At 35.3% G+C, this 27360-nt stretch overlaps 1 protein-coding gene across 9 annotated transcripts in view; it reads right to left on the bottom strand.

Moving 5' to 3' along the window:
- The window catches only part of LOC149830988 (putative disease resistance protein At4g10780), a 243302-nt gene that overhangs the window by 202538 nt on the left and 13404 nt on the right, over positions 1-27360 (bottom strand). For 4 of the 9 annotated variants that reach the window (XM_090013593.1, XM_090013595.1, XM_090013594.1 and 1 more), the window contains exon 2: positions 12684-16454. In XM_090013593.1, coding sequence (XP_089869719.1) covers positions 12723-16064 — 3342 coding nt within the window. In that variant the 5' untranslated portion in view covers positions 16065-16454 and the 3' untranslated portion in view covers positions 12684-12722. Of the gene's footprint in view, positions 1-12683; positions 18530-27360 lie in introns of those variants that run through there. The other 5 variants (XM_090013588.1, XM_090013591.1, XM_090013589.1 and 2 more) reach the window with 5 other exon arrangements.

Here is a 27360-nt window from a genome sequence, read left to right as displayed (position 1 = left end):
ACACTAGAAGTATGCGCCAGTAAAGGTCCCAGGTGCACTACTAAGGATCCACAACTGTCAAATCAGTTCCACTCAACCTCAGGGCCAACCAAAATTTTTATTTAAGTGGGGAACACACACAACATATATATATATATCCGTGTTAAACTAAACATGCTAAATGGTTTTTCAGGTGTTTCATTTTATTTTTAAATTTTGACCGTACATAAGTGATCTAACCAATACAACAGCCAAACATCTCTTGAGTTCAAGCCTTTCGCTGCATATTAGTATGTCGCACAACTTACAATCCAAGAAGCTTTTGCTCTAAACAAAAAAGGTTCAAACATGGTCTTTGAGCCTAAGCTAAATCAGCCTTTATTAAAAAGGCTAATTTAGGCCTTGTTTGATGGCTTGTTCATGATTGAATGAAATAAACAAACAAATATGACAGGACACTCGTTTTAATCATTCTGTAACAATTGTACCAAGTTCAACGTTTGTTTTTTATTATACTTGGACAATCATGGATAATGGGTCGAATTACTTCATTTTACATGTTTAAACGAGTTTATTATGGATTTTTGCCCTGAATATGGATCTCGAATTTTATTTAAATATCATAACATAAAAAAAATATTAAAAATCTACAATCTTGGATTGGATCTAAAAACGATAAAATATTTAAAATTTTAGTATTTTGAGAAAAAATAAGAATTGATATTTTTTTATATATAAATGATTTAATCAATGGCACATCACATCTACTTATGAAAGTTTATCATAAAAATATCAAACCCTATAAGCAAATTAATTATAACAAATAAAATTATCAAATCTTATTAAATCATAAATGCTTAAAATGCAATAATATAAAAACACCTAATTCCAACCCTAACCAAAGAAAAAATATCCCTAATCAAATTATAAAACCTTAAAATACAATAAAATAAATCATAAATAAACCAAAAAACCCTAAACTATAAAAAAAACCCATAAAATCAAATAAAAAACCATAATTCAAACCCTAACCAAAGAAAATTTAAAACATCCCTAATCAAATACAAGAAAAGCCCTAATCAAATTAACCAATCTTAAAATAGAATAAAATCAATTATAAATAGACCAAAAATCCTAAACTCTAAGAAAAAACCATAAAATAAAATAGAAAAAACCCTAATTCAAACCTTAACCAAATACAAGAAAAGCCCTAATCAAATTAACCATTAAAAGCTTAATTTTTTTATTCAAAGCCTTAATCATAAAAAAATCAAAGAAAAACTTTAATCAAATCAAAGAAAACCCTAGTCAAGTTAACAATAAAAAACCTTAATTTAAAAAATTTGATTCAAAACCCTAATTAATGGAAAAAGTCCTATATAATAGAAATCAATATGAAGTAGAAGAATGGAGAAAAACAAAGAAGAAAAAGACACGAAGAAAAAAGAAGAAGAAAAAGATGAATGAAAGAAAAGAAAAAAAAAAAACAAAGAAATAGAAGAGGGAGAGACAGAGAGAGAAATGAAGGAGAAAAAAGAAGAGACAGAGAGAGAGATTCGAACCTCAATTTTTCATTCATGATTTTCAAAAGTAGAATACGACCTATATAGGCCTTAGGGAGACAATTTGCACCCACCACAAGTTACAAGGTTTAAAATAAATTACAGGCTAAAAATAGATAAAGCTACTAAGACCAAATCTAAAGTTGGTTAAGCTCATTTGGAGTTAGCTAAATCTGGATAAGCTAAGTTAAGCTCAGGCTAAAACTAGAAGATCCAAATTTGACTTGGCCAAAATTAGCCAAGCCTCTTTTAGGCTCACATTACTCAAATCTTTATGCCCGTCTAGCCTCCACAAATGAGGAAGTCGACCCCACATGTCCCAGCTGGTCCTCCCAAGCAAAAACAGATCTAGGTCCAGAAAGATCTGTACCACAAATGAACCCAGGTAATTATTCCAAGGACACTATGGAAGCACTTGCAAGTAATAACCATCAGCGACCCCTAAAAGTTTAGGGCCAAGAAAAGGGCCCGCCTGCCCGATGGTGGCCAGTGGCCCAACCTGTGTGGGCTGGTCCCTGGACTGATATTTGGGACCCTGCCTGGCCTAAACTTGTCAGTGGTCTGGACGACCCAGTCAAAAATGCACATCCCTACTCAGCCGATGGTCTGGTCCTAATTATAAAAGGGCCTGGCGATCTGTAGGAGAAGACAAGCACGGGTTGGGGTTCCGAGTACTAACCCAACCTGTCTAAATGAATCAGCTACTTTGACCCGGTTGCCTCCTGTTATGTGTAAAAGTATAGAGTGATATCTCGACTACTCACTACTATTATGGAGCAATGATGGGCTTTATAGCGTAAAAATTCAACACTTCGTAACATTTTCAAAAAATGACAGGTAACTCATGTTGGATTCACTTGGAATTTTCAAATTTGTTGGTCGACGTACAAGGCTTTATTAGATAGAACAAAGGGTACAACGCGCATGGAACGTTCCGTAATTTTTATTAAAAGTTGCGGTTATTATGAACCACATAAAGCAAATGGCATTATTTAAAATTTTGATCATGTGCAGCCCTTTTGTAAAGTTAAAAATGTAGGAAGATTCTGGTTGCAATACAGGTTCTCAAGCTTGTTGACATGAATAATATTGAGTTGGACTCATATCCAGGTCCAAATGTGGAGGGTCCAGTTTGATTGAAGAAGGAGAATAGAAAGGTGAATCAACTTACTATTACTAAAGAAGATATGAAGAAGAGTCCAAAACTAAGAAGGAACTTTCTATTGTAATCAAATTGACCAAAAATATATGACAAACTTAAGCCTTAATTATAAGAGATCACATGAATTAGAAAGATCTCCTCTCCCTTGTAAAAAGAGGGGTGCAAATTTTTATTATTTCAGATAGTTGGTTGTCACTACAAGAAAAACGCTATTTAAAGATGGAAATTTGTGATGGATTTTTTTTCGTCACAAATTTGCAATGAATTAACGAGAGAAACCTATCCGTCGCTAACATTCAAAATATTTGCGAAATTAGTGATGGAAAAATCACGTCTCAAACTCCATCGCAACTTAGGAACGAAAAGTTTTTTCATCGCGAATCAGTCGCAAAGTGATGGCGGATTTTTTTCGTCGCCAAATCCCAATACAAGAAAAACGTTAATTAGCGACGAAAATTTGCGACGGAAAGTTTCCGCCGCTTCTTTTTTATTTAAACTGATGCGAACTTCTCCCTCGCTCGCTCTCTCCTCCATTCTCCCGTAAAAGCCCTAACTTTCTCCCTTTTTGGCGTCCGTCGCTAATTAATACACATTTTTCTTGTTGTGTGTCACAACCTTTTATTGTTAAGAGAGAGACTTTTTTATTGTTTCTCGCAAAATTTTTATTTCTTGTGGTTTTTGTCAATTTGATGTTGAGAGCTTTCTAAAATCTGCTTGGAAGCTATGAGCAGCTTCTACTTTTTTCTCTTGAAACAACTGAGAAGCATAGTCTTCTTGTTTTTTTCTGTTTTCTTTTTTGTTTTAAACTAAATCATATTTGGCTCAGTGTTTTACTGATGGATTACAACTTGTGAGCAGGCAGGCCACAACTCACACTATGGCACTAATCAAATCAACTATTTTATATTTTAGTCATTTTTTGGATTTGTTTATTTACAAAAATGTTTTCACATATTAAACTATTAACATTTATTTTTTATTTGTTAAATTTCAAAAAATGTGTGTCCTTGAGTGATATCTGGTCGACCCGGTTCAAGCGCATGGCTCAAGGTTTGCATTCTTCGGCGAAGCATCTGTAGAGAACATGCAGCCCCTATGGTTTATAACGAGGTGTTTTGCAGCCATTTTCAGACTGAATGGGGGGGTGGGGGGGAAAGCTAGGTGCAATCATGGACGGTTCATCTCCTTTCTTTAACAAGATGCATCACATTGACTAGGTATGTTGAGGTTTTGATTGCTCAGCATGTTATTAGGGAGAAATATGGTTGAAGGGGAAGGCCATGGCAATGGCAGGTGCTAGGATTAGAGATGGAGGAGGGGATCTGGGTTTGGGAAGGGCCTTATGAAAGTATTCATTACCTATTTACAAGGGGTAAGGGTGCAAATCAGAGATGGGAATCCGGAGAGATGTCTGGGTGGGGGAATTAAGCCTTGGAGAAGAGTTCCCATAGTTATTTCAGGTAGCCAAGGGAGGTGGTTTAAGAGTGAACACTTGTTGGTCTCAAGGGATAGGATGTGATATTTGTTCTAGATTTGATTTGGCATTTCAGGAGTAGAGTAAGACATAGAAGATTTCACTAAGTCTTGTTGTCAGCACGTTTTGATTTGGAGATATGCGTCGGATCTGATAATGACTAAAGATGAGCAAAGACGCCAATGGAATACGCCTGTGCATCACACCACAGAAGATAATATTGAAGAGGCTTTTTTTGACAACCTTTTTTTTTATTGTAACTGCTGCTCCTTGAGGCTTTTGTCATATCAAAAAGCAGAAGGTTCTAAGGTTTGTAGCACTGATCCTTTGTGTGATGTTACTCCATTACCTTTGCATTCACACTTTATGATGTCCAAACTAGTTGCATAGGTCTTTCTCTTATGCTCTCCCATCAAGTTAGTGCTCTGAAGAGGCCAAAATGAACTGAAATTGAGACTGAACTCCAAGTAATATGCCTGAGGTATTAAAGGACCTTAAGATGTACTCAATCTACAATTGTTCTCTTTACCAATAGGATGAGTGAGCATCATCTAATGTAATCACCTTCCTTTCCTGACTGATATTTCATCACTTAAAAACTTCCAAGTAATTCTTTCCATCTTAAGAATTATAATCCATAATTTTATTTTATTTTCAAAAATGAAAAAGAGGAGCAAGGACGCATTTAGTTATTTTCCTTAGAAGAATTAAGTGGGAACTTGAAGAGAGAGTAAACCTCAAGTGTTCACACTCATGTGAACTGGTTAGGAAGTCACAGGATGGGACTTTGATGCTCTAGCCACTTATTGGCTCTCATCTTTGTAACCAACAGTGAATCCTATCTCACGACTCACTGCAGACCTTGAATTCTGCCCATCTTTAAAAAAAAAAAAAAATTGTTAACTATAGTCGTAGATACTTATTTGGAATTAGGGCCACAAATCTCATTCTTAGGGAAAGCTCGACCAGATAAAATCCCATCGTATTTTTGAAAATCTTGTTTTTCCTAAAAAAGTCAGGAAAATATCATTATATACTAAAATATAGCATACAACTATATTAAGCATACAAATAATGCAAGAAAGAAGTATAAAAAACATGCAAAATTTTAAAAGTAGCATGTTTTTATCAGCAATTTAAAATATTATGTCAAATTCATGATATTTTCAAATTATCGGTGATACGTGCGACTGTCTGAATGTGATGACAATTGTTTTTGTTGTTATGATTTCAGTGACTGCATCGGGGCATCCAATAATAACCATTGAGAAGATGATTGATCTTGTAATAATAGCTGTTTTTCCCTTAATTTTTACCTGTTGCTTTACTTTTGGGTCTGGTCAAGATAAAATTAAAGCAGTCGATGCGGGCTCTCATTTGATATACTCGGCCCTAAGAACTTGGACCAAGATTTGGATTCAAATTGGATGTATACATGGAAAGACATCTGAGGCACGATTCAGACTTGAGCTTAGATCTATGAATGTTCCAACCATTATATTGGAGGTAGATTCAGATTTATACTTGAACCTATATATATCTCTCTGAACCAAAACTTTTTTGGACATAAGGCCGTATCTAACCTGAATTTGGATCCAATATTTTCCATCTGACATCTGTCAAACATGTCCACTTTTAGACGGAACGCCTGAATCAACCTACAAAAACTTTTCTTTTGAAGAAAAAAATCATGTGCAAAATCGTGCTTCTTGTCTAGGTTTTTTTCTACATCTGGTTCCAAATTTTTATTTGAATCTTCTTGTTATGTGTTCCAGGTCTGATCTCAACTAGGCCTGTCAATTTGATAGGTCTGACCCAATCCCAAACCCAGTTCAGATCTGATAGGACCTGGGTTCAAACTAACGAGAGTAGTATGGATGTGGGTTTGGCTTATGACATATATCCACACTGGGCCTGCGCTCGAGCTTTTATTGAAATCCTCCATTTTTTAGTACAAAAATTCGATATTTAATCAGCTGGTCTTTGATTTTCAATTTTGTAGTTCGCTCAGTGGGTTTGGAGTTCAAATTCTATTATTTCAATATTGAAAAATGCATTTTTTTTTGTAAATGAGCCAACACCAGCTTAGCTTGTTTTGCACGGCTGGTTTGCATGCCATGAGTTTAGCTCGTGAGAAAGGCTTGAACACCCTCTCTTCGGTTATTTGGCTTGTTTACCAGTCCCAAGGAGCTTGGACCCACCTGGTTCTGAAACAAATCGGAACTTTTGATGGGCATGGTCTCAACCCTAAACTGTAAACACTAAACTGAGACCATTAGTTGGTGTCACTATTGTATAGCAACTGACGTTAGAGCTGTCGTCACTAAAACATTTAGCGACAGTAATTGACTGTCAGTATTGTGCAGATTTAATGACGTAGCAGTCACCTTTAGAGACAAGTTTAACTGTCACAAGATCTCTTTATTCAATAGTGTCAGTTTACACTGTCACTAAAGATTTTATTAAAGAAGATCATTAGTGACAGCTTAAGCTGTCACTAATAGACATGCTAATAAATATATAAGATATATATATATATATATATATATATATATATATATATATATATATATATAAGCTGTGGGTGTTTAATTATAAACATAAATATGAATCTATTAATATAAATGTGTCAAATCAAATCTAAGAAAAAGCACAAGAGCAATGAGTTTTTTCAACTGGTAAACAGTGTGTGCAATCCCAAAATTCATCATCCGTGTAAGAAAGAATGAAGCGAAACAAGTCCTTAATATCCATCCGCATGGAAACTAAACATAAAGTTGACCAAATCTTAACAATGTCATGAAGTTGTATTCTTGATATCCAATGTTGAAATGCCACCTTAAAAGCAACTGCTTTATTTTGCACTCTGACACCACATATCACCAAAGAAAACAGTCTCAATTATTCATACACAATTTACCAGCAACTTATGGTTGAAAAACATTTCCATGTTAGGAACTCCAAACAGTAAGAGGAATCCTATTTTCCATAATTTTCACACCACAGTTCACATCTTTCAATTCTTAAATCCCACTGACGTCAGGGCGATCAGGTTTACTCTTCCAATGCAACCTTCACACATTCACACAATATTCATAACCTTCAGAAAGTCATTGAAAGCAATTAAAATAGTGTAGATTGTGCAAGCATAAAACTGTCTACACTCTTTTAAGAAATAGGACATTGAAACAACTCAACCCAACATCAAGTAGATAAAAACAAGCAGTTGGTATTGTATCCAGATATCCTATTTTTTACTTTGCACCCATATCCATCAAGTAGGTAAAAGCAAGCAATAGATAAAAACATGTGCGTTCTTCAACCTCGGATCACATGCATGCATTTACATAGTATGTGTTGTTAATCATAGCCTGCCATGCTAAGTCAGATTAGAGAAACTACCATTATGTTCTTTTTTGGCAATTTGTGTGCATGCTGCTAACTGTACGTTTTTCATATCAATTAAAAATTGCAATTACATTATGAAAAAATACTTGAAAAACAGATAATTATCATGGCATAACAGATTGAACTTCAAAACATCAATTTAATCACTTTTAACTTTCAAGAATGTAGAACCTCAATGGCAACATAAAACTTGGCATGAACATACCAAGTGGAGGGATTCAACAGTGGACACTAGAAACAGACAACCCATTAATTCAGAATTTTTGTGAAGAGTGATATAGTAAAAGGAAAAGCGGAACTGCTATGCAAAAATCTATTCAGAATTTTATTTATCCAGGTAAAGGCTGAGAAAAATTAATATTAGAGTCTAAAGATATTAGAAGCAATGTTGTTGAGTTGGTAGCTCAGTATAACATCAAAATGCTTGTGATAGAAGCAGACATTATGCCAGTTGTTTAAGTTCATCATTGATGAAAGTATAATGACTCATATGCTTACCTCAATGCATGGATTGACTTTTCATGTTAGAGAAACTAAAAAAAGGCCTCATTCCAGTCGCATGTAGATAAAATGTAACCTGATGCCAATGACTTACACATGGTCCTCTTGATTGTAACATTTTTTATCAAGGCATGAAGCTTACGTGTTTACCTCTTATGTGTTTTTTGTTACGGCATGCCTCTTATGTGTTTTTATCATGCATTTTGTGGTTTTAATGCATAATATGAAAATGTGAAAATTTTATTCCAACTATTTGCAGGAGTGCATCAGATCATTATACATAAACCTGTAATGAATTATAGTTTTAGAATGAAAAAACAACTACTTCAAATGGCAAAATAACAACTATTTCAAACAATCAAGCTATTTAAGAAGCTTAGACAGAACAGAAAGCAGATCATTATACGTAAATTCCCTGTTCTCTGCTCAACCAAAATACAAGCATTGGTAGAAGTCGCATGGAACTTAAGAGGCTGCTCTGTTCAGTGCTTCATCCACTTGAAAGAGACCCAAGCTAAACCCCATATCAATCGAGCAAGTTTGACTCACTAACATAAAATTCTTCATCCATGTCAGAAAGAATGAAGTGAAACAAAGCCCCCTAGGTCTTCATGCACAAACTTGGAAGTTTTTGAAGAATTCTTGGTTTCACTAAAACAATCAAGATATATGGCCTAAAGGCATGATTTTTAAAACTTGATCAAGAACCCATTTGCATAGAAACTGAACCATAAAGTTGACCAAATCTTCATGATGTCATAAACAGAATCTTTAATATCCAACTCCATATGCGTCCATCCATTTACAAAGAATTAAAGTTGAAGCTGCAAGTGTGTTCTGAAAGCCATTAAGAGAATTTTATATGAGCAATGGTAATGATAAGAGTGTTTCCCTTGTGACTGAGGTCCTCTAAGCTAGGGGAGAGGGTTGAAAGTTCAGAGGCACCAAACTCGTGGTTGAACCCCAGAAGGCATGTTTGTGACTTAACCAAGAGTACAATTGTGGGAAAATTTCACTCTTAAAGTTTATCATATAATGTAGGTGATGGTATTTTCACTTCTAGTTGATTGGTGTGTGGAATTATATAAAAAGAAGAAAGAGCTCTCCACTTATTCTAATTCCTATTTGAAGACATTCTATAGAACATATCCAATACTGTGTAAATAGTTTTGCAGTCAAGAGCTTGATTCTAAGATCCAAGAACAAAAAAAAAAAATTTAAAGAGGCACTTCTTGGCAAGTAAACTCAAATAGTGTGACCATAACAATGCTTTTGTCTTTTGAAATAAGTCCTTAAGAAGTAACATTGAGAACAAACAGAACTCCAACAAGTTAACAGGATGCTTGTACATGTGGAATTTCTGTTCATTCAGCATTAGGCTGGGGATTAAACACCCAACCATGTCAAATTCTTTTTTAAAAATTGCACAAAAAATAACCCACAAGGAGAAAAACCTAGACATGCTTACTACAGCAGCCAGAGATATGATTACCAAGTTACCTCTACCGCTTGATTGCAATATGCAAAGAAGTGTAAGGCTTTCAAAGAACAAAAAGACACCCAAATAAAATTCATATTGCTGAAAAATGTTAACAAAGTACGGACTCTAAGATCAATAGGATGAAACACAATTGTTATATAGGATGAGAAAAAAAGGTAGCAACAATATACCTGCACCTGCGACTCCTGGCTATAGATGTCCAGAAGGAGCTGAACATTTGAGAAGTGTAAATCAATAAAGGCAAAAAATATTGTCTGACAAAAAAGTGTAAACAAATTTCACAAAGCTTAAATGCCAATTTTGTGATGCAAAAAGCAGAATTTCAAACAACAAAAGAATTCTATAATCATGAGTAAACATTTAGACAACACTAGCAAATACAATGAGGCTTAAAAAGTCAATGAGCTAAAAAGAACTAAAATTTCATCATCGAATAAATCATCTTTTTATGTAGAAACAACCCAAACCAATGTGCAATTCCTAATGAATGAACCAGCTGAACACATTATGGGGTGAGATTGGTTTGACAAAACTCCGTAAAGTGCAGCACATATATATATATATATATATATATATATATATATATATATATATATATATATATATATATATATATATATATATATGCGTGTGTGTGTGTGTGAATCTTGGGAAAATCTCAAGACAATCTTGGCATTTAACAAAGTAAAAGGTAGAAAAAAGTTTTGAAAATAGAAAGGCAGTGAGTAAGAATATATTTTAAAAAATAAAAAACAAGATGATAGGCAAGTTCTGAAAATATAATTTAATATCATAAGTTAACACTATCTTTTTTTTTCGTGAAATTTGAAGATATGAGAATATTTTACCTTTTAAAATAAGTTTTTCTCTTTAATGCATTAATATTGCAATATTTTCAAAAAAATATTGGCAATATATCAATATAACCATCTGTGGCATCATAATATGTAATGGTCTGATTTTTAATCTCCTTGAATCATATTAAAAATGGACAAGGTTCACATGTCATTTTGCATAGCCTGGGAGTCTTAAATTTCATGTGCTAAACAATTGAAAATCATATCCACTTGTTTTATTTGAGTACAAAATCCCTCAAAAACAACAAAACAAGATAATAATGTTGATCATGCAACTATAGCATCTCTAGAAACTGAAAAAGGGAAACACTTTTGACCATGTCTGAAGGATTTCTATACTCATTTATAGAAAGAATGAAAGTTTAAACAGATTTGAAAAGACACATCATTCATCTATTTCCATCAATTGCCATATCAATCTCAGATATTCTTCTGCCACCATAATATCAAGAAATTATGAAAAACAAAAATAAGATAAAATCTCCACGTGAGAAAAAGAAAGATAAACAAAGGAAAGGAAGGACATTCTCTGCAAATTCATAAGCCACAAACACTGCATTTCTGCCCTCAGGCTTAGTCACCGCCAAAATTCAAAAAACTTCAACCAATTTATAAAAATGCTAAGAAAATAACAAGGAATACGCAGTTACAACGTGAAAGATGAGTTCTAAGCCAAAAAATAGAGTTCCATGAGAAGAAAGAGGAAGTTAAACACTACCAACCATGATTTTCTATAAATATTCTTATAGAAAAAAAGGGAAAAACAAAAAGGAGCGACAATGCCTCACAGTTAAACGAAAAATGAAGAAAAAAAAAAAGAAGAGGAGGAGGAGGAAGAAGAAGAGAACGAAGAGGAGGAGGAGGAGGGAGAAGAAGGAAAAGGAAGAAGAAGAAAAAGAAGAAGAGGAAGCTCACCTTGTGCAGATGAAAAAGGGGGGGAGGCAAAAGCAGACGATTTGTTACTACTTAACAAAACTATGTAGATGATCAAGAAGGGAGAAGCAACGCAGATGAGGAAGACGATCTCGATCTGGCTACAGGCTGGCTGCAACCGTGCATAAGGAGAACACAATCTCGATCTCCTCCTCCGCTTTTGGGTTGGCTGAGCAGAGACGATCTCGATCGATCAGGCTGAGCAGACTATCTCAATCTCGATCGATCTGGCTGTGCGTATGTAAGTTTTTAGCAGGAGCTAGCGGATGCTATGACCTTTAAGGCAGATGGCGATCTACTTTTGTGTTTTTGTTTCTTTTTATCTTTGGGTTTTTTGGTTAGTGATGAAATGGATCGGGCATTTTTTCTAGGGATTGATTCTACCAAATTAACACAAAAAAAGAGGGGAAACATCAAAATCAATACAAAATCCCTCAAAATCAAACAAAAAAAGAAGAAAATATTGTCGATCATGCAAATATACAACAACTCACGATGAATTTCTAGAAACAAGAAGGGAAGTAACACAAAACAAAAAAGAGAGGAAAAATCAAAATCATTACAAAATCCTTAAAACATAAAACAAAACAAGAAGAAAATGTTGTTCATCAAGCAACTATACAACAACTGATAGTGAATTCCTGCTTTTCTAAAGGATTTCTATAATTTTTACTACACAAAAAAGGGGAAAACAGAAAGGTGGAAAAAATCCATCACAATTAAATGACAAGATGAAGAAAAAAGAAGAGGAAGAGGAAGAGGAAGAAGAAAACAAAGAAGAAGAGGGAGCAAGGAAAAGAAGAAGATGATGAGCAGCTCGGGCAGATGAAAAATGGAGGAAGCAGATAATCGAGGGACGAGGATAACGAAGGGAGGAAGAAGAAAAACTTTGGCTGCTTCTTGAAGAAGGAATAAGACCATCTCTGGCTGCTTCTTCCATGAGCGAGCAGTAGACGAACGTCAGCAGTGGAATCTATAGATGGAGAAAGGAGGAGCAGTAGACAAAGAAGGGGGAAGCAAATGTGCAGCTTGGAAGTATCTTCTCCTTTTTGCATTGTTTTTCATTTTGGGGTTAATAAAAATACAAATGTGTGAGAATTTAATCATCAAATAAGGGAGGAGCAAGAGGTGCTTTGTCCTTGGTAGGGTATCTTTCACGTTTTTCTTTTTGTACATTGGGGCTTCCCTTATTCAGAGAGGAAAGCTGCAAACAGAAACCACAAAAAAGAAAAACTCTCAAACTGGTAGAGAAAAAGGAAAATTTCCAAGCAGATTGCAAGAGACGCACCAAGGATGTAGCATGTACCTGTAAATGACCCTTGTTTCAGAAGATCCATATTTAGTCTCAAAAGAATTTCAAGAACGGTTGGAGTGCCTGCTTTGTTTTGTCATCCCTCCACACCAACGCATTCCACCATTGTTCGTCTACTCCAATGGACTTTAGGTTAGGTGGTAATTGTCCATCTTTAAACCAAAGGAAGTTTTGAAGCTTTGGACATCCTGCGACAGCAATTTCCTCCAAGCTTTGAACATCCAACTCTTCCAAAGCTCCAAATGATTTTTTACCTCCAACAACTAAGGGAATGTCGAGCAGTTTAGGACAATCTATAATAATAATTTCTTTTATGCAAGGCAAGGACAAAGACGAGGTGGTTGTAGTCCCACCAGTATGAAATATCTCCTCCAATGCTTGACAACCCTTAACCTTTAGTATTTCCAAGTGTTTAAATTGTGCTTTGCTCCCAGGTGTTAGACCGAGGTTACTCAGCTTTGGGCAGCCTTTAATAATAATTTCTCTTATGCAAGGCAAGGACACGGACCACGTGGTTCCAGTCTCATCACCGGTATGAAATATCTCCTCCAATGCTTGACAATCCCTAACATCTAGTGTTTCCAAGCGTTCAAATTGTGCTGTGCTCCCAGGTGTTAGACGGAGGTTACTCAGCTTTGGGCAGTCAATAATAATAATTTTTCTTATGCAAGGCAAGGACACGGACCACGTGGTTCCAGTCTCATCACCGGTATGAAATATCTCCTCCAATGCTTGACAACTCCTAACATCTAGTGTTTCCAAGTGTTCAAATTGTGCTTTGCTCCCAGGTGTCAGAGGAAGGTTACTCAGCTTTGGACAGTCATCAATAACAATTTTTCTTATGCAAGGCAAGGACACGGACCGCGTGGTTCCAGTCTCATCACCGGTATGAAATATCTCCTCCAATGCTTGACAACCCCTAACATCTAGTATTTCCAAGTGTTCAAATTGTGCTTTGCTCCCAGGTGTTAGACGGAGGTTACTCAGCTTTGAGCAGTCATTAATAATAATTGTTCTTATGCAAGGCAAGGACACGGACCACGTGGTTCCAGTCTCATCACCGGTATGAAATATCTCCTCCAATGCTGGACAAACCACAACACCTAGTCTTTCCAAGTGTTCAAATTGTGCTTTGCTCCCAGGTGTTAGACGGAGGTTACTCAGCTTTGGGCAGTCTGTAATAACAATTTCTCTTATGCAAGGCAAGGATACGGACCAGGTGGTGGAAGTCTCATCACCGGTATGAAATATCTCCTCCAATGCTTGACAACCCCTAACATCTAGTATTTCCAAGTGTTCAAATTGTGCTTTGCTCCCAGGTGTTAGACGGAGGTTACTCAGCTTTGGGCAGTCAATAATAATAATTTCTCTTATGCAAGGCAAGGATAGTGAGAAAGTAGCGGTCGTTGTCACCCCTTGGCTTGTTGTGATCTCCGATAGTAGCGGCAGCTGGACCATATATAACACTTGTAACTTTGGGAAGAGAAGAACAATACTTTTATCATTGCCATTATTCATGTCCTGTATAACAGTACCTTTACTGCAATCATCCGCATTGGGCTCCGGTAAATGTAGTGGCTTTGAGGGTATTTCCACATGCTGAAAACATTTCAGATTGGGACAATCGTCAATGCGGAGCAAACATAGGTTACTCAATTCAGGTATTGATGGTGGGAGATACTCGATACTGATACTGTATAGCCGAAGAACACGCAGAGTATGCATGTGGGTGAAGAATTGGGCAGAAATGGAACTACCTGAAGTATTGCAAATGAGAAACAGGGTTGAGATTTTGGGGCAGTCTGGATTTTCGGGAAGACTATCTGATTCAAACCCTGACAATGAGATCCTTTCAGTTGTTCTCCAGTCTGGATTGTGAAAATCATTACCGACTTTTACAATATATCTACCCTTTGTAATCTTTAACGCTAAGTCCACCATTAAATCATGCAAATATACATGTGATTGGCCTTCTGTTTCTACAACGCAAGCATCTTTTAGTTCTTCCAGAATGGAAGTCCCAATTTCTTGTGCCTTTTCCAGTCTGCAATATTGATCAGCTCCACACTCACTAAGAAGCCCTTGTATCCACCATTCATTTATTAGATTAGATTTGGTTACTCTTAGAGTTGTGCTAAATAAGGAGCAGTATAGAAAGCACTCTCTCAACTCGTTGCTCCTCAAGTTATCGTAACTAAACTTCAGGCGTGCAAAGACCTTGTCATCCATATCCTTGATCCTTGATGCCGAATCCCGAAGTTCCCTCAAAGCATTCTTCCATACTACTTTATCCTTCTTGTTCCTCATTGCTCTTGCCACAGTGACAATCGCTAGCGGTAGACCATCACACTCTCTAACGACTTGTTCAGCAGTAGGTTTGATCTCGGGCATTAAGGCAACATCACCAGCCTTGTCACAAAACAATTCCCAGGATTCCTCATGATCAAGAGGGCTTACCTTGATCTGGAAATCGGTTTCCATTCCACAGCAAACTTCATTCAATCGAGTGGTCAATAGGAGTTTGCTTCGATTTTCTTTGCTCAGATTCGGAACTCCCAAGTCTGACAAATCCAGTCGTTCCCACATGTCATCCAGAATTAGGAAAAACCTCTTCCCTTTCAACCTTGATAACAAGTATTTACCCATTTCTCTGCTATCTAAACTTGAAAATGTGGAGATTTCATCTTGAGTTGTTTGTATCAGTTTGAAGATCTCTTTTTGTAACCTATTCAAGTTAAGCGGTTCATTCGATACAGTCACAAACATGACATGGTCAAAGACACGCCTCTCGTTGACTATGTTATGTATTTGCGTGGCTAGAGTGGTCTTCCCAACCCCTCCCATACCCCAAACTCCAATCCTACCCACACCATCGTCTTCAAGACACTTAAATATGCTCTCCTTTATTTCTTCCATCGACCTGCAGCTTAGCATTTGTTCTACAGGAATCTCGGTTGGTGGAGGGGGAGGGTTGGTCCAGCTCGGAGGAAACTCTTCCTTTTTCTTCTTGAGTGTATCCACCTCCTCAACCATCTGCAAAGCATCCTTACTAGCCCTGATACGGGACATGTAGTCGGGAAACAAACCCATCAAGCATGCCTTGTCATGTTTGTCTTCAAGGAAGCTTTTTACACTATTTGTCTTCTCTTCAACATCTTTCAGCCAGCCTTCAACCTGTGCCTTGGGTGTACTTCCATCTGACTGAAGAGCTTGCAGTTCTTTCTCCACGTCTTGTCTTTGACGGCCCAACTCTTCTATATCGGTCTCGAGTCGGCCCAAGTTCTTGTGCAGCTCTCTGGCATGTCTGATCTGACGGATTAAGGGCGTACACAAGGTCTTGATGATATCCCACACTGGGCTTACCACTTCTGCCATCTTTTGGAGTACTGTACTGCAAAAACATCAGATCGATGGTCTACAACAGGTACTCATGAGAAAGATGGATATCCATATATTGTAATGCTACCTACAAATTAAGCACGTACGCGAGAGTCTGGATGTCTACTCGTGGTCAGGTGATATGTCAAAACACAAATTTTTGTGCTTCCGAATCACCACTGCTCATAACCTTCATCACCACCGCTCATTGTCAATACAATGGGGCCCCACCAAAAAGTCGCTGCCGTTATGGGAGGAACATCTGATCCACCGATTGTGCCAGTGGTGGTCTCAGCTTCCTCAACAATGCTCATCCGGGTCCACCTGTTGAACAAGAAACTTGATTCCGTGAGGAGGCGTTGCTTGATTGGATGGTGCTGCAAAATTCTGCAAATTAACACAATTTAAACTATTACAGAGTAAGTGGCCAGGATGAGCATGTGAAAGCTATGTCACAGGATGCACATGCCATATTGGCTGCGTGTTTTTGGTGACACGAGCGGACACGTTCAGACATGCTGACATAGACACTCACAACAACAACAACAACTACGCCTTCATCCCAAAATAATTGGGGTCGACGATATGAACCAAAAAAGAAAATCATTATGGGTCTTTCGTACATGAATCCTTCTCCAATCATTTCTATCTAATGCCATGTCCCCGGTGAGGTTCAAAGCATTCATATCCTTTCCTATCACCTTCATCCATGTCTTTCTAGGCCTACCCCGACCTCTTTTAACTAATATATTTTCCCATTTCTCCATCCTTCTAACTGGAGCATCATTAGGCCTTCGTCGAATATGTCCAAACCACCGTAAACCATTCTCTCTCATCTTATTTTCAATGGGTGCAACGCCTACCTTCTTACGTATTTCATCGTTCTGAATCTTATCTTTTGTTGTATTTCCACACATCCATCTCAGCATACGCATCTCCGCTACACTTATTTTTTGAATATGATGTCTCTTGGCAGCCCAACATTCCGTACCATATAGTAAAGCAGGCCTAATAGCCGTCCTATAAAACTTTCCCTTCAACCGCAATGGCATTCTACGATCACACAACACTCCAGTTGCACTTTTCCATTTCATCCACCCAATCTTTATCCTATGATTTACATCTCCATCAATTTCTCCATACTTTTGAATGATAGATCCCAAATATTTGAAACAATCATCCACCGATATTTCTTGCTCACCAAGCTTCACTACACTCCCATCACTACTTCGTTGCTTACTAAACCGACATTCTATGTATTTTGTCTTACTCTTACTCAACTTAAAACCTCTTCTTTCAATGTTTGTCTCCATAATTCTAACTTAGCATTAACCCCAACTCTAGGCTCATCAATCAAAACAATATCATCAGCAAACAAAATACACCACGACACATTTTCTTGAATTGATTTCGTAAGCTCATCCATCACTATAGCAAATATGAAAGGGCTTAAAGCAGACCCATGATGTAACCCAACCATTATAGGAAAATTGGTTGTCACCCCTCCACAAGTATGGGCATTGGTTACTACTCCTTCATACATATCTTTAATTATTCTAATATACTTGAGAGAAACACCTTTTTTCATCATTGTCCATCAGAGAACGTCCCTAGGTACACTATCGTATGCCTTCTCCAAATCAATAAAAACCATATGCAAATCTTTATTCCTCTCTCTATTTCTCTCGATAAGTTGTCTAAGAAGATGTATAGCTTCCATAGTTGATCTTCCAGGCATAAAACCAAATTGATTCTCCGATATCATGACAACCTTCCTCAACCTAAACTCAATCACCCTCTCCCAAAGTTTCATAGTATGACTCATGAGTTTTATACCACGATAGACACTCACATGTACAACATTATTTTCATATTTTATTAAAAATCAATTTTTACTATTAAAATATTCAAAAATAGTTTTTTTATTAATTGACAAATTAAAATTTTTGTAAACTTATGTATCATTTAAAAAAAAAATTCAAACTCTCGAGTCAAATCTGAATCCCACATCCTTGAGAGTCGATAGAGCATTGTGACATAGTCTGGAAGTGGATTCAGCTTATTAAAGGAGGGCCCCAAAAAAGAAACTAGTTAAAATGATCAAAGGAATGACGATTGCACAAAGAAGCTCATTAGAAAAAGTGTTGAAAAACACATTGGTTCAAAGCATGGTTGGCTAACTCCGCAACTCAACTCATGACGTCTGAGTTGTCTAAGATCGGAACCTAACTGAACCGAGTTTAGAAAGTTGTATAACTTGGTTATAGGACCAAACTCTACCGAGTCATATTTTGACAAGGACGAGTTTATGATTGAATCGGTCGAGTATTATCTACCGTGTGAATGAAACATCATTAACTAAAAGCATGTTTTGCTAAAAATTCAAAACATTAACTAAAAGCATTAAAAGCTTTCAAATTTTCAAGCCTAGATTTAAAATATATATATAAAGAGAGAGAGAGACAACTCGGTGGATGCGAATTAGAAGCTACTTTAATTTGAAAATTCAAAATATTTTTCAAAGCATTAAACAAGTTTTGGTACGTTGCATTTTGGTGTTGATACTCAATGAATGAGACTTTATTAGCATTCATAAGAGAGAGGGATAGAGAGGGAGAATTAAATGATAATATTTAATACTAAAATAATGATAATAAATAAGCATTTTACCAAATTTTAATGAATCAAATTAACTCTTATGCAATTATCTATATTTTCTGAAAAGTTTATGTTTAGAATATAAAACATCATGATTACAATATGATATTTATGTTTTATCAACTACATTATGATATTTTGCAAATAACACACTAATTTTTAATTTTAAATAGAGAAAATGTCATTTTTAATATTTTAACTATATATATAATTTTTGAAGTATGTTTATTACTATATAATAAATCACACAAAATATGTTGTTTTTTATTTTTGTATCATAAATTACATAATTATTATTTATTTTCAATAAATTAAATAAAAATTTCTGACTCACCCAAGTTACTGAGTTGACTCGTCCGAGTCCCGAGAATGCCAATCATGATTCGAAGTTGATGATGCAAACTGTTACAGATCGACTGGATGATCTGTTTCTCATTCTTTTCTTATTTGGATCAATCAGATTCATTTAGTTGAGTTTTGTACTCGTTGATTTGGTTTGCAATACAGGATCCTTTATAGACCGATCCATATTTGCTTTGGTTTGCACTAAATCAGATCCACACTAGACCCGATTCGCCCCTAGACTATTTAATGGGGACTTAGACCCAAAATAAAGGTATCTTAGATAATTTTGGGGAACTCCCCTCCTCGAGATCACGTTTTCTCCTTTCATATTTTTTTAGGGTACATTCATCAGGATTGAGGATCTTCTTTTGATTGAACCACCACCTCCGATTGTCGGAAACATGTTCCTCCCTTCGATCATGGCATCCACAGTTTCTTGAGATTCATGAGCGCATCAACGAGGATCCATGCCCTGGCAGATTATAGTATCGGTGGACTCCTCACAGACAAGGATCTTCATAAAACACTTCCACTGCACTCCCGCACCAACACACCTACTTTAGGGTGTAGTGAGGGCTTGAGTGGGCTGGCATGAAGCATCTTGTCCGAGAGTTCGTGGACAACAGCTCTGACCGGTCTTCTACAGTCATTGTCGATGCTACAACAAGTTTTAGAGGATATATCAATAGACTTCATCAATGTTCCCTCAAGAGAAAAGGGAAGAACATTGATTTTTGTGGTAGCGAATAAACTATCCAAATATGAGCACTTTGTAGCACTGGCACACCATACACAACTAGGATAATGCAGAGGTGTTTGTAAGAGATATCTTTCGTGTGCATGGTATGCCACACACCATTGTCAGTGACAGATATGTCATGTTCATGAGCACGTTATGGACAATTCTTTGCTTTGCAAGGTACCATGATGAGCATTGCCTACCATCCCCAGACTGATGGTCAAACTGAGGTCCTCAACCATTGTCGGGAGGTCTTCTTGTGGGCTTTTATTGGGGATCACCCTCGCTCATGGATTCAGCTAATACCTTGAGTGCAATGGTTCTATAACACAACCCAATACTCGGCCTTCCAGATGACCTCATTCCAGGCAATGTACGACAATATTCCTCTCACCATCGCAGCCTATGTTGGATAGGTTGCGAGAGCTACAACAATAGAGCGAGAGATGATAGAACATGATGAGCTTCTACAGATCCTCTAACATCAGATGATTATAGCCTAGAACCGCATAAAACATGCCCATGATAGGAGGCACAAACTGAGGGCGTTTGAGGTAGGTAACTTGGTCCTACTTAGGTTCCCAAACTTCAAACATATGATAGTTTGCCAAGCTTGATAACACGAACTCGACCACAGGTTCTACGAGCCATACTTAGTGCTAGAGCATATCTATCAAGTAAAGTACTGGCTCTACCTTCAAGAGGGACCTGCGTCCACCTAGTCTTTCATATCTCCAGGTTGAAGTTGTACTGCAGAACGCCTCCACTGTTGACACCAAACCTCCTTGACTTGGAAGTCGCTGCTCAACTGGAACTACTACGCGCACTTGGAAAGAGACATAGACGAGTAGACATACTGATCTAGTGGACATGGAGTAGAGTGGATGAGGCGACTTGGGATGTTGAGGACAACTTGCTGCAATGCTACCCAGATTTCATGCCTTGAAGACAAAACAATTTTCAAGGGTAGGGAATTGTAACGGATCGACCTAGATCCCTTGTTCTTCTCCTGTTTGGATCAATCAGATCCATTTAGTTGGGCATTGGACTTGCTGATTTGGTTTGGGTTGTTTGAGATCGGATCCATCTTGGACCGATCTGTATTTGCTTTTGTATATGCTTTGGTTTGTAGTGGATTAGATCCACACTAAACCCAATCTTCCCTTGTGTTGAGAAACTATGTTTTGATGATACATGATAAATATGATATGCTTTCATGATGCATATATATGATACATGATAAATACATGATATGCTTTCATGAGATATGATAAATATGATATGCTTTCATATGTGAAACTGAATATGTTATATTATGACTGGATATGATGTGTTATGTATTTAACGAGTATTTGATGCAAGGTTATTTCACTTAAGAAGAGTGAAGACAACTTGATCAAGTGCAACTATTTGATGCAATCATACTACTTTGAAGAAAAAACTTGATGGGCCATACATTCATAAAGATTATCCAAGAAGATCGGCTACCTCAAGATGAAGATTTTTTTCTTCTTTAGAGTCATATGTATCAGAACCATCAGAAGCATGCATATTTCATATTAGACTATATGCTTTGAAATCATACAAGCCATTTATTTACAAAAAGTTAAGCTTTCATAAAAGGATACGTTATGTATATTGTAGCATTTCAAAAACACCTTTTTCAAAAGCATTAATTGTACTTTCTTACAAGCATTTATGAAAAAAGATATTTTGACAAGATATAATAGCTCATGATTTCAAAAGCATTAATTGTACTTTCTTACAAGTATTTATGAAAAAGACATTTTGACAAGATATAATAGCTCATGATTTCAAAAGCATTAATTGTACCTTCTAACATGCATTTATGAAAAAGACAACTTGAAAAGATATAAAAGCTAATGATTTCAAATATGAAAGAAAAAGACAAAATAAATTAATTCATAATACACAAACATTTACGTAAGAAATTTTGGTTCATAATAATAAGCATTTATGTAAGAAAAGACAAATTGTGAAAAGATGTATTGGTTTATAATACATAAGCATTTATGTAAGAAAAGACACATTGTGAAAAGATGTATTGGTTCATAATACACAATCATTTATTTGAGAAATGACTATTTGTAATATAAGTATTACTCAAGCATTTAGTGTACTTCACAACCATTCATTTTAGAATTGACGATTTGAGAAAATAAATATTATTTTATTAAAATAAGAAATGACCATTTATTTCTTTAAGCATTAAATGCCACCTCAAAAAGCATTTGAAAAATGACTATTTATTTATAAATAAAACACACACTCAAGAATGTCGACTTACTTAAAGTCATCATTCCATCTGTAAACATTAAATGCTATTCCAAAAAGCTTTTAAGAAATTACCATTTATAAATAAAGTACTCAACAAACATTTATCACACTTACATACATTTATTATAAGTGTCGACTTGTAAGAAAAATATTAATATACTAATATTCATTAAATTGAGTAAAGACAAAATTACATGATAGAATATATTCCAACGTTCAATGTACTACAAACCATTAAATTGAGTAAAGACAAAACCACATGATAAACTACACTTCAACGTTCAAAAATACTACAGAACATTTATTATGAGAAAAGACCTAATACAAAGAATAACTCATTTAAAATACACAACGACTAGTTTTCTAAAGACTATATATATACAAACACAACAGTGTGAAAAGACAAGCAAGCTTTCAACTAGAAAAATTCCTGCTCGACACTCTGAGAAAAATGCTTAGAAAAAAAAAGAGAAAAAGTCAAGAAAAGCTCTCAGAAAAATACAAGAGTGTGTAAGAAAAGAAAAATGTCATTATGAGAATCTTCATACGTGCATTCATACTCTGCATATCATTCTGAAGGTTCTATAGGAAAGTGTTGTAACTTTCTGATTTCTGTTATATCCCTTCTCTGTTGAGAGAAGTAGACCTCTGAGGAAGAGGGTGTTGTACTATTTATCCCATAACACGGATTTTATAGTGAAAGGCTCAAGTGTTTTACTTGGGGACTGGATGTAGGTCAGTAACTCGGCTGAACCAGTATAAATTCTTTGTTTATTGTATTGTGCCTTATTGCCTTATTTTTTATTTTATCGATCTGCATCATATTTCACTATTCACCCCCCCTCTAGTGGAATTTCATTTGGTATCAAAGCAGGTTCTGCTGGTTTCGACATAACAAGTCTTCCGGCACAAAAATGACATCAACTTCTTATGCTCGTGATATTGAAGGTCAATACTCATCTCGCCCTCCTTTTTTTAATGGCACTAACTATGGCTACTGGAAATGTAGAATGACCATATTTCTTAAGTCTGTAGATTTTGCTGTATGGAAAATTGCAGAATGTCCATATTCTTCTCCTACAACAGACTATTCTTAATGGACTGATGAAGAAAGAAAAACGGCAAACCTAAATGCAAAAGCCATGAATGCATTATACTGTGCCATAGATCAAAATGAATTTAACAGAATATCTATTTGTGATTCGGCTTATGATATTTGACACTCTCTGAAAGTTATTCATGAAGAAACAAACAGAGTAAAAGAAGCCAAGATCTCATCTTTGGTTCGTAAATATGAACTATTTAGAATGATTAAAGATGAAACCATTACTGAAATGTTCACAAGATTCACCAACATCACAAATGATCTTAAATCACTGGGAGAAATTTATTCTCAGACTGACAAGGTAAAAAAGGTGTTGAGATCTCTTACTTCAGATTGGGAGAAAAAGACTGCGGCCATTGAAGAAGCCCAAGACCTATCCAAACTCACCTTGGATGACTTAATAGGAAATCTTATGGCCTATGAAGTCTATATGAAAGAAAGAAGGGAAGAAGAACAACCTACACAGAAAAATCTTACCTTCCCAACTCTCTCAGAGGATGATGATTCAGAAAAAGATTCTGAAATTGCTCTTCTTACCCGAAGATTCCAATGCGTCATAAGAAAGGACAAGTTTTCCAAAAAGCTCAAAGAAAAGCATGATAAAAAAGAAGAGACTATGTGCTATCAATGAAACAAGCCAGCTCACGTAAAACGTGACTATCCTCTCCTAAAAAGAAAATCCAAAATCGAGGAACCAAAGAAAAGGTTCTTCAAGAAAAAGGCTCTACATGCTCAATGGGATGATTAAGAACCATCCACCAGTAAAGAGTCAAGTGATGATGAAGCTGAAACTGCAAACATGTGCTTCATGGCAGAAGAAAGCTCTGTAAGTGAAACTTCTGACTTTTCTTTTGAAGAACTTCAAAATGCTTTTCAAGAACTTTTTGAAGAATCCAGAAAAATAATCCTCAAAAACAAAGTTTTAAAATCCGAGAATTTAGAGCTTTCCCAAAAAAATGAAAAAGTCAGTATTGAAAATTTTGATTTGAAAAAAAAAATTATGCTCACTTCTGAAATCACTTCTACTAGCTTCAAGACTAAAAATCTTCAAATAAAAATTTTAGAATTAAAAAGTAAAACTGAAAACCTTATAAAAACGGTTTTCAATTTTACCAAAGGAAAAGAGAACCTGGACAAACTTTTTTCCTCTCAAAAATTCTCTTTTTACAAGAATGGTATTAGTTACTCTCATTATAGTAAACCTTCTTGTACAAATCAAAAGTCCAGTTTTGTCAAAGGTTCTATTGAACCTAAGCAGGAGTATTATAATTTCAATTTCATGCACTCCTCTAAGATTATAGATAAACCCAAATCAAAGTGGATATGGGTTCCAAAATCTAACAAAAAGGGACCCGATCGGGTACCAAAAAGAATTTCTACTTGATCTATTGCAGGTATTAAAAAAGAAGAACATATGGATATTAGACAGTGGATGTTCAAAACATATGATAGGACATCCAGATCTTTTTTGCTGTTCTTCATCACAAAGAAGGAGGAGCCGTCACCTTTGGAGATAACAACAAATGTTTGATAATTGGTATTGGCAATATTAGAAATATCGATAAATCTCTTATCAAAGACGTTCTCCTTGTTAAAGGTTTAAAACACAATCTCTTTAGCACCAGGCAAATGTGTGACATAGGATATAATGTCAGTTTTAAACATGATGCATGCCTCATAGTGGACACAAATGAAAATATTGTTTTAAAAGGTATAAAGAAAAATAATGTATATGAATTTTACTTAGGTAATATTACTGAACATTGTCTCATAAGCAAATAATGGCTCTCAAAATTTATGGCATATGAGAATGGGACATGTTAACTTTAAATATATCTCTAAAATGGCTAAAAATAACTTGGTTCGTGGGTTACTTAAAATACCATTTAAAAGAGACTATTTTTTGTGATGCTTGTCAATTAGGAAAATTGTCAAAATCATCCTTCAAATCAAAGAATGTTGTGTCAAGTAAAAGACCTTTAGAGCTTCTCCACCTAGATCTTTTTGGTCCTTCTAGGGTAGCTAGTCTTAATCATAATAAATATGCTTTTGTCATTGTTGATGATTACTCAAGATTCACTTGGGTAATATTTTTGAAAAACAAAAGTGATACATTTTGTGAACTTGAAAATTTATGTAAAAAATTACAAAATAAAAAATCCTCTACAATTGTTAAAATTTGTAGTGACCATGGAGGAGAATTTGATAATGATCTTTTGTAAATTTTTGTAACTTGCATGGTATTTCTCATAACTTTGCCTTTCCTAGAGCTGCACCTTAAAATGAAGTAGTAGAAAGAAAGAATAGAACCCTTCAAGAATCTGCTAGAACTATACTTCAACATAACAATCTTGCTAAATATTTTTTGGATGAAGTTGTTAATACTGCATGCTATATTTCAAATAGAGTACTTATTAGACCTTTGTTGAATAAAGCTCCCTATGAATTATTCTATGACAGAACTCCAAGAATAGACTACTTTAAAGTCTTTGGGTGCAAATGCTTTATCCTGAACACAAAAGATACCCTTGACAAATTTGATGATAAATCTGTTGAAGGCATATTTCTAGGATATTCAAGTCATAGTAAAACATACAGAGTTTTCAATAAGAGTACTAATACTATTGAAGAATCTATGCATGTCAGTTTTAATGAATCTATTGGTCAATCTGTTTATAATAAGACTAATGATGATGATCTTGAAAGTACATATTTTCTTTTAGATAAAACAGCTGAATCTAATGAAGATGATCATCAAAGAACATTTGCTGAAATCAGAGATCATCCTCAAAAGCAGATTTTGGGAGACCTGACCAAGAGGGTTCAAACAAGAGCTCAGTTGGAACATATTGCAAATATGACCTTCATTTCTCAACTTGAACCTAAAAAGATTGATGAAGCCATCATAGACGAGTTTTGGATGCTAGCAATGACTGAAGAACTTAACCGGTTCCAAAGAAATGATGTGTGGGATCTTGTGCCAAAACTAAAAGATCATCAAATCATTGGGACAAGATGGATCTTCAGAAATAAGCTGGATGAATCAGGTAATATTGTAAGAAATAAGGCAAGGCTAGTGGCTCAAGGATACAATCAAGAGGAAGGTATTGACTTTGATAAAACATTTGCTCCTGTTGCTAGACTTGAATCTATAAGAATGTTTTTAGCATATGCAAGCTATATGGATTTTAAACTATATCAAATAAATGTTAAAAGTGCTTTTCTAAATGGTTTTATAAATGAACAAGTTTATGTAAAAAAACCTCCAGGTTTTGAAAATGAATAATTTCCTGATCATGTTTTTAAACTAAAATGTGCTTTATATGGATTAAAACAAGCACCTCGTGCATGGTACGAGACTTAAAACTTTTTTATTTTACATTCGAACTAAACACATTCAAATTAGACACCACTTTTTAAGAGAACAAGTTCTAAACAATATAATCAAACTGGAATTTATACTCACTAATTAAACAATTAGCAGACATTTTCACTAAACCTTTAAAAAAAATGAAGACTTTGTAAGAATTAGAAGACAATTAGGAATATGTAAATTAAGTGATTTATAAAATTAATTCATATGACTAATTGAAATATAAAAAAAATGAGTCTACTCGAGTTCACCTTTATAAAATATTAAAATATAATCTTTACTTGACAAAATTCATCTTAACCAAAACTGAATGGTAAATTCACTTCATGTCAAATCTTGTTTTCATTTACAAATTATTTTTATCATAATCGAGTGTTTGTATTTCTTATTATTTTTATTTTGTCTTCATCCCATTCACCACCTTTTTCAAAATTAAAAAAAAAAAATCCTTCATGTATTCACGTACATCACATGTTACCTTGAAAACAAAGACTTTATGTCATTTTTTTTCTATCTCTCAAAGTACAATCTACGGTTTGTCCTACCATCTTTCACACTTTTCTATAAAAAATCCATAAAAAGAGTCATTCTCGACAAACTTGTCTTTCATCTTATCTTTTAATTATTAAAATTTCTTTTCATTAGTACCTTTAGTACCATCTTTCTCTTTCTTTTCTCTCTCTCATACGAAATGTGCCTCCATTCTTTTCAATCCGTGACTTTGACTCCTTTACAAATTTAGAAAAACTTGATCTTTTTTTTTCAAAAACTATGA

The sequence above is a fragment of the Nuphar pumila genome, chromosome 7, assembly GCF_984573655.1.
Source record: "Nuphar pumila chromosome 7, dmNupPumi1.hap1.1, whole genome shotgun sequence".
Classification (NCBI taxonomy): domain Eukaryota; kingdom Viridiplantae; phylum Streptophyta; class Magnoliopsida; order Nymphaeales; family Nymphaeaceae; genus Nuphar; species Nuphar pumila.
This window is presented reverse-complemented; position numbering and strand designations above follow the sequence as displayed.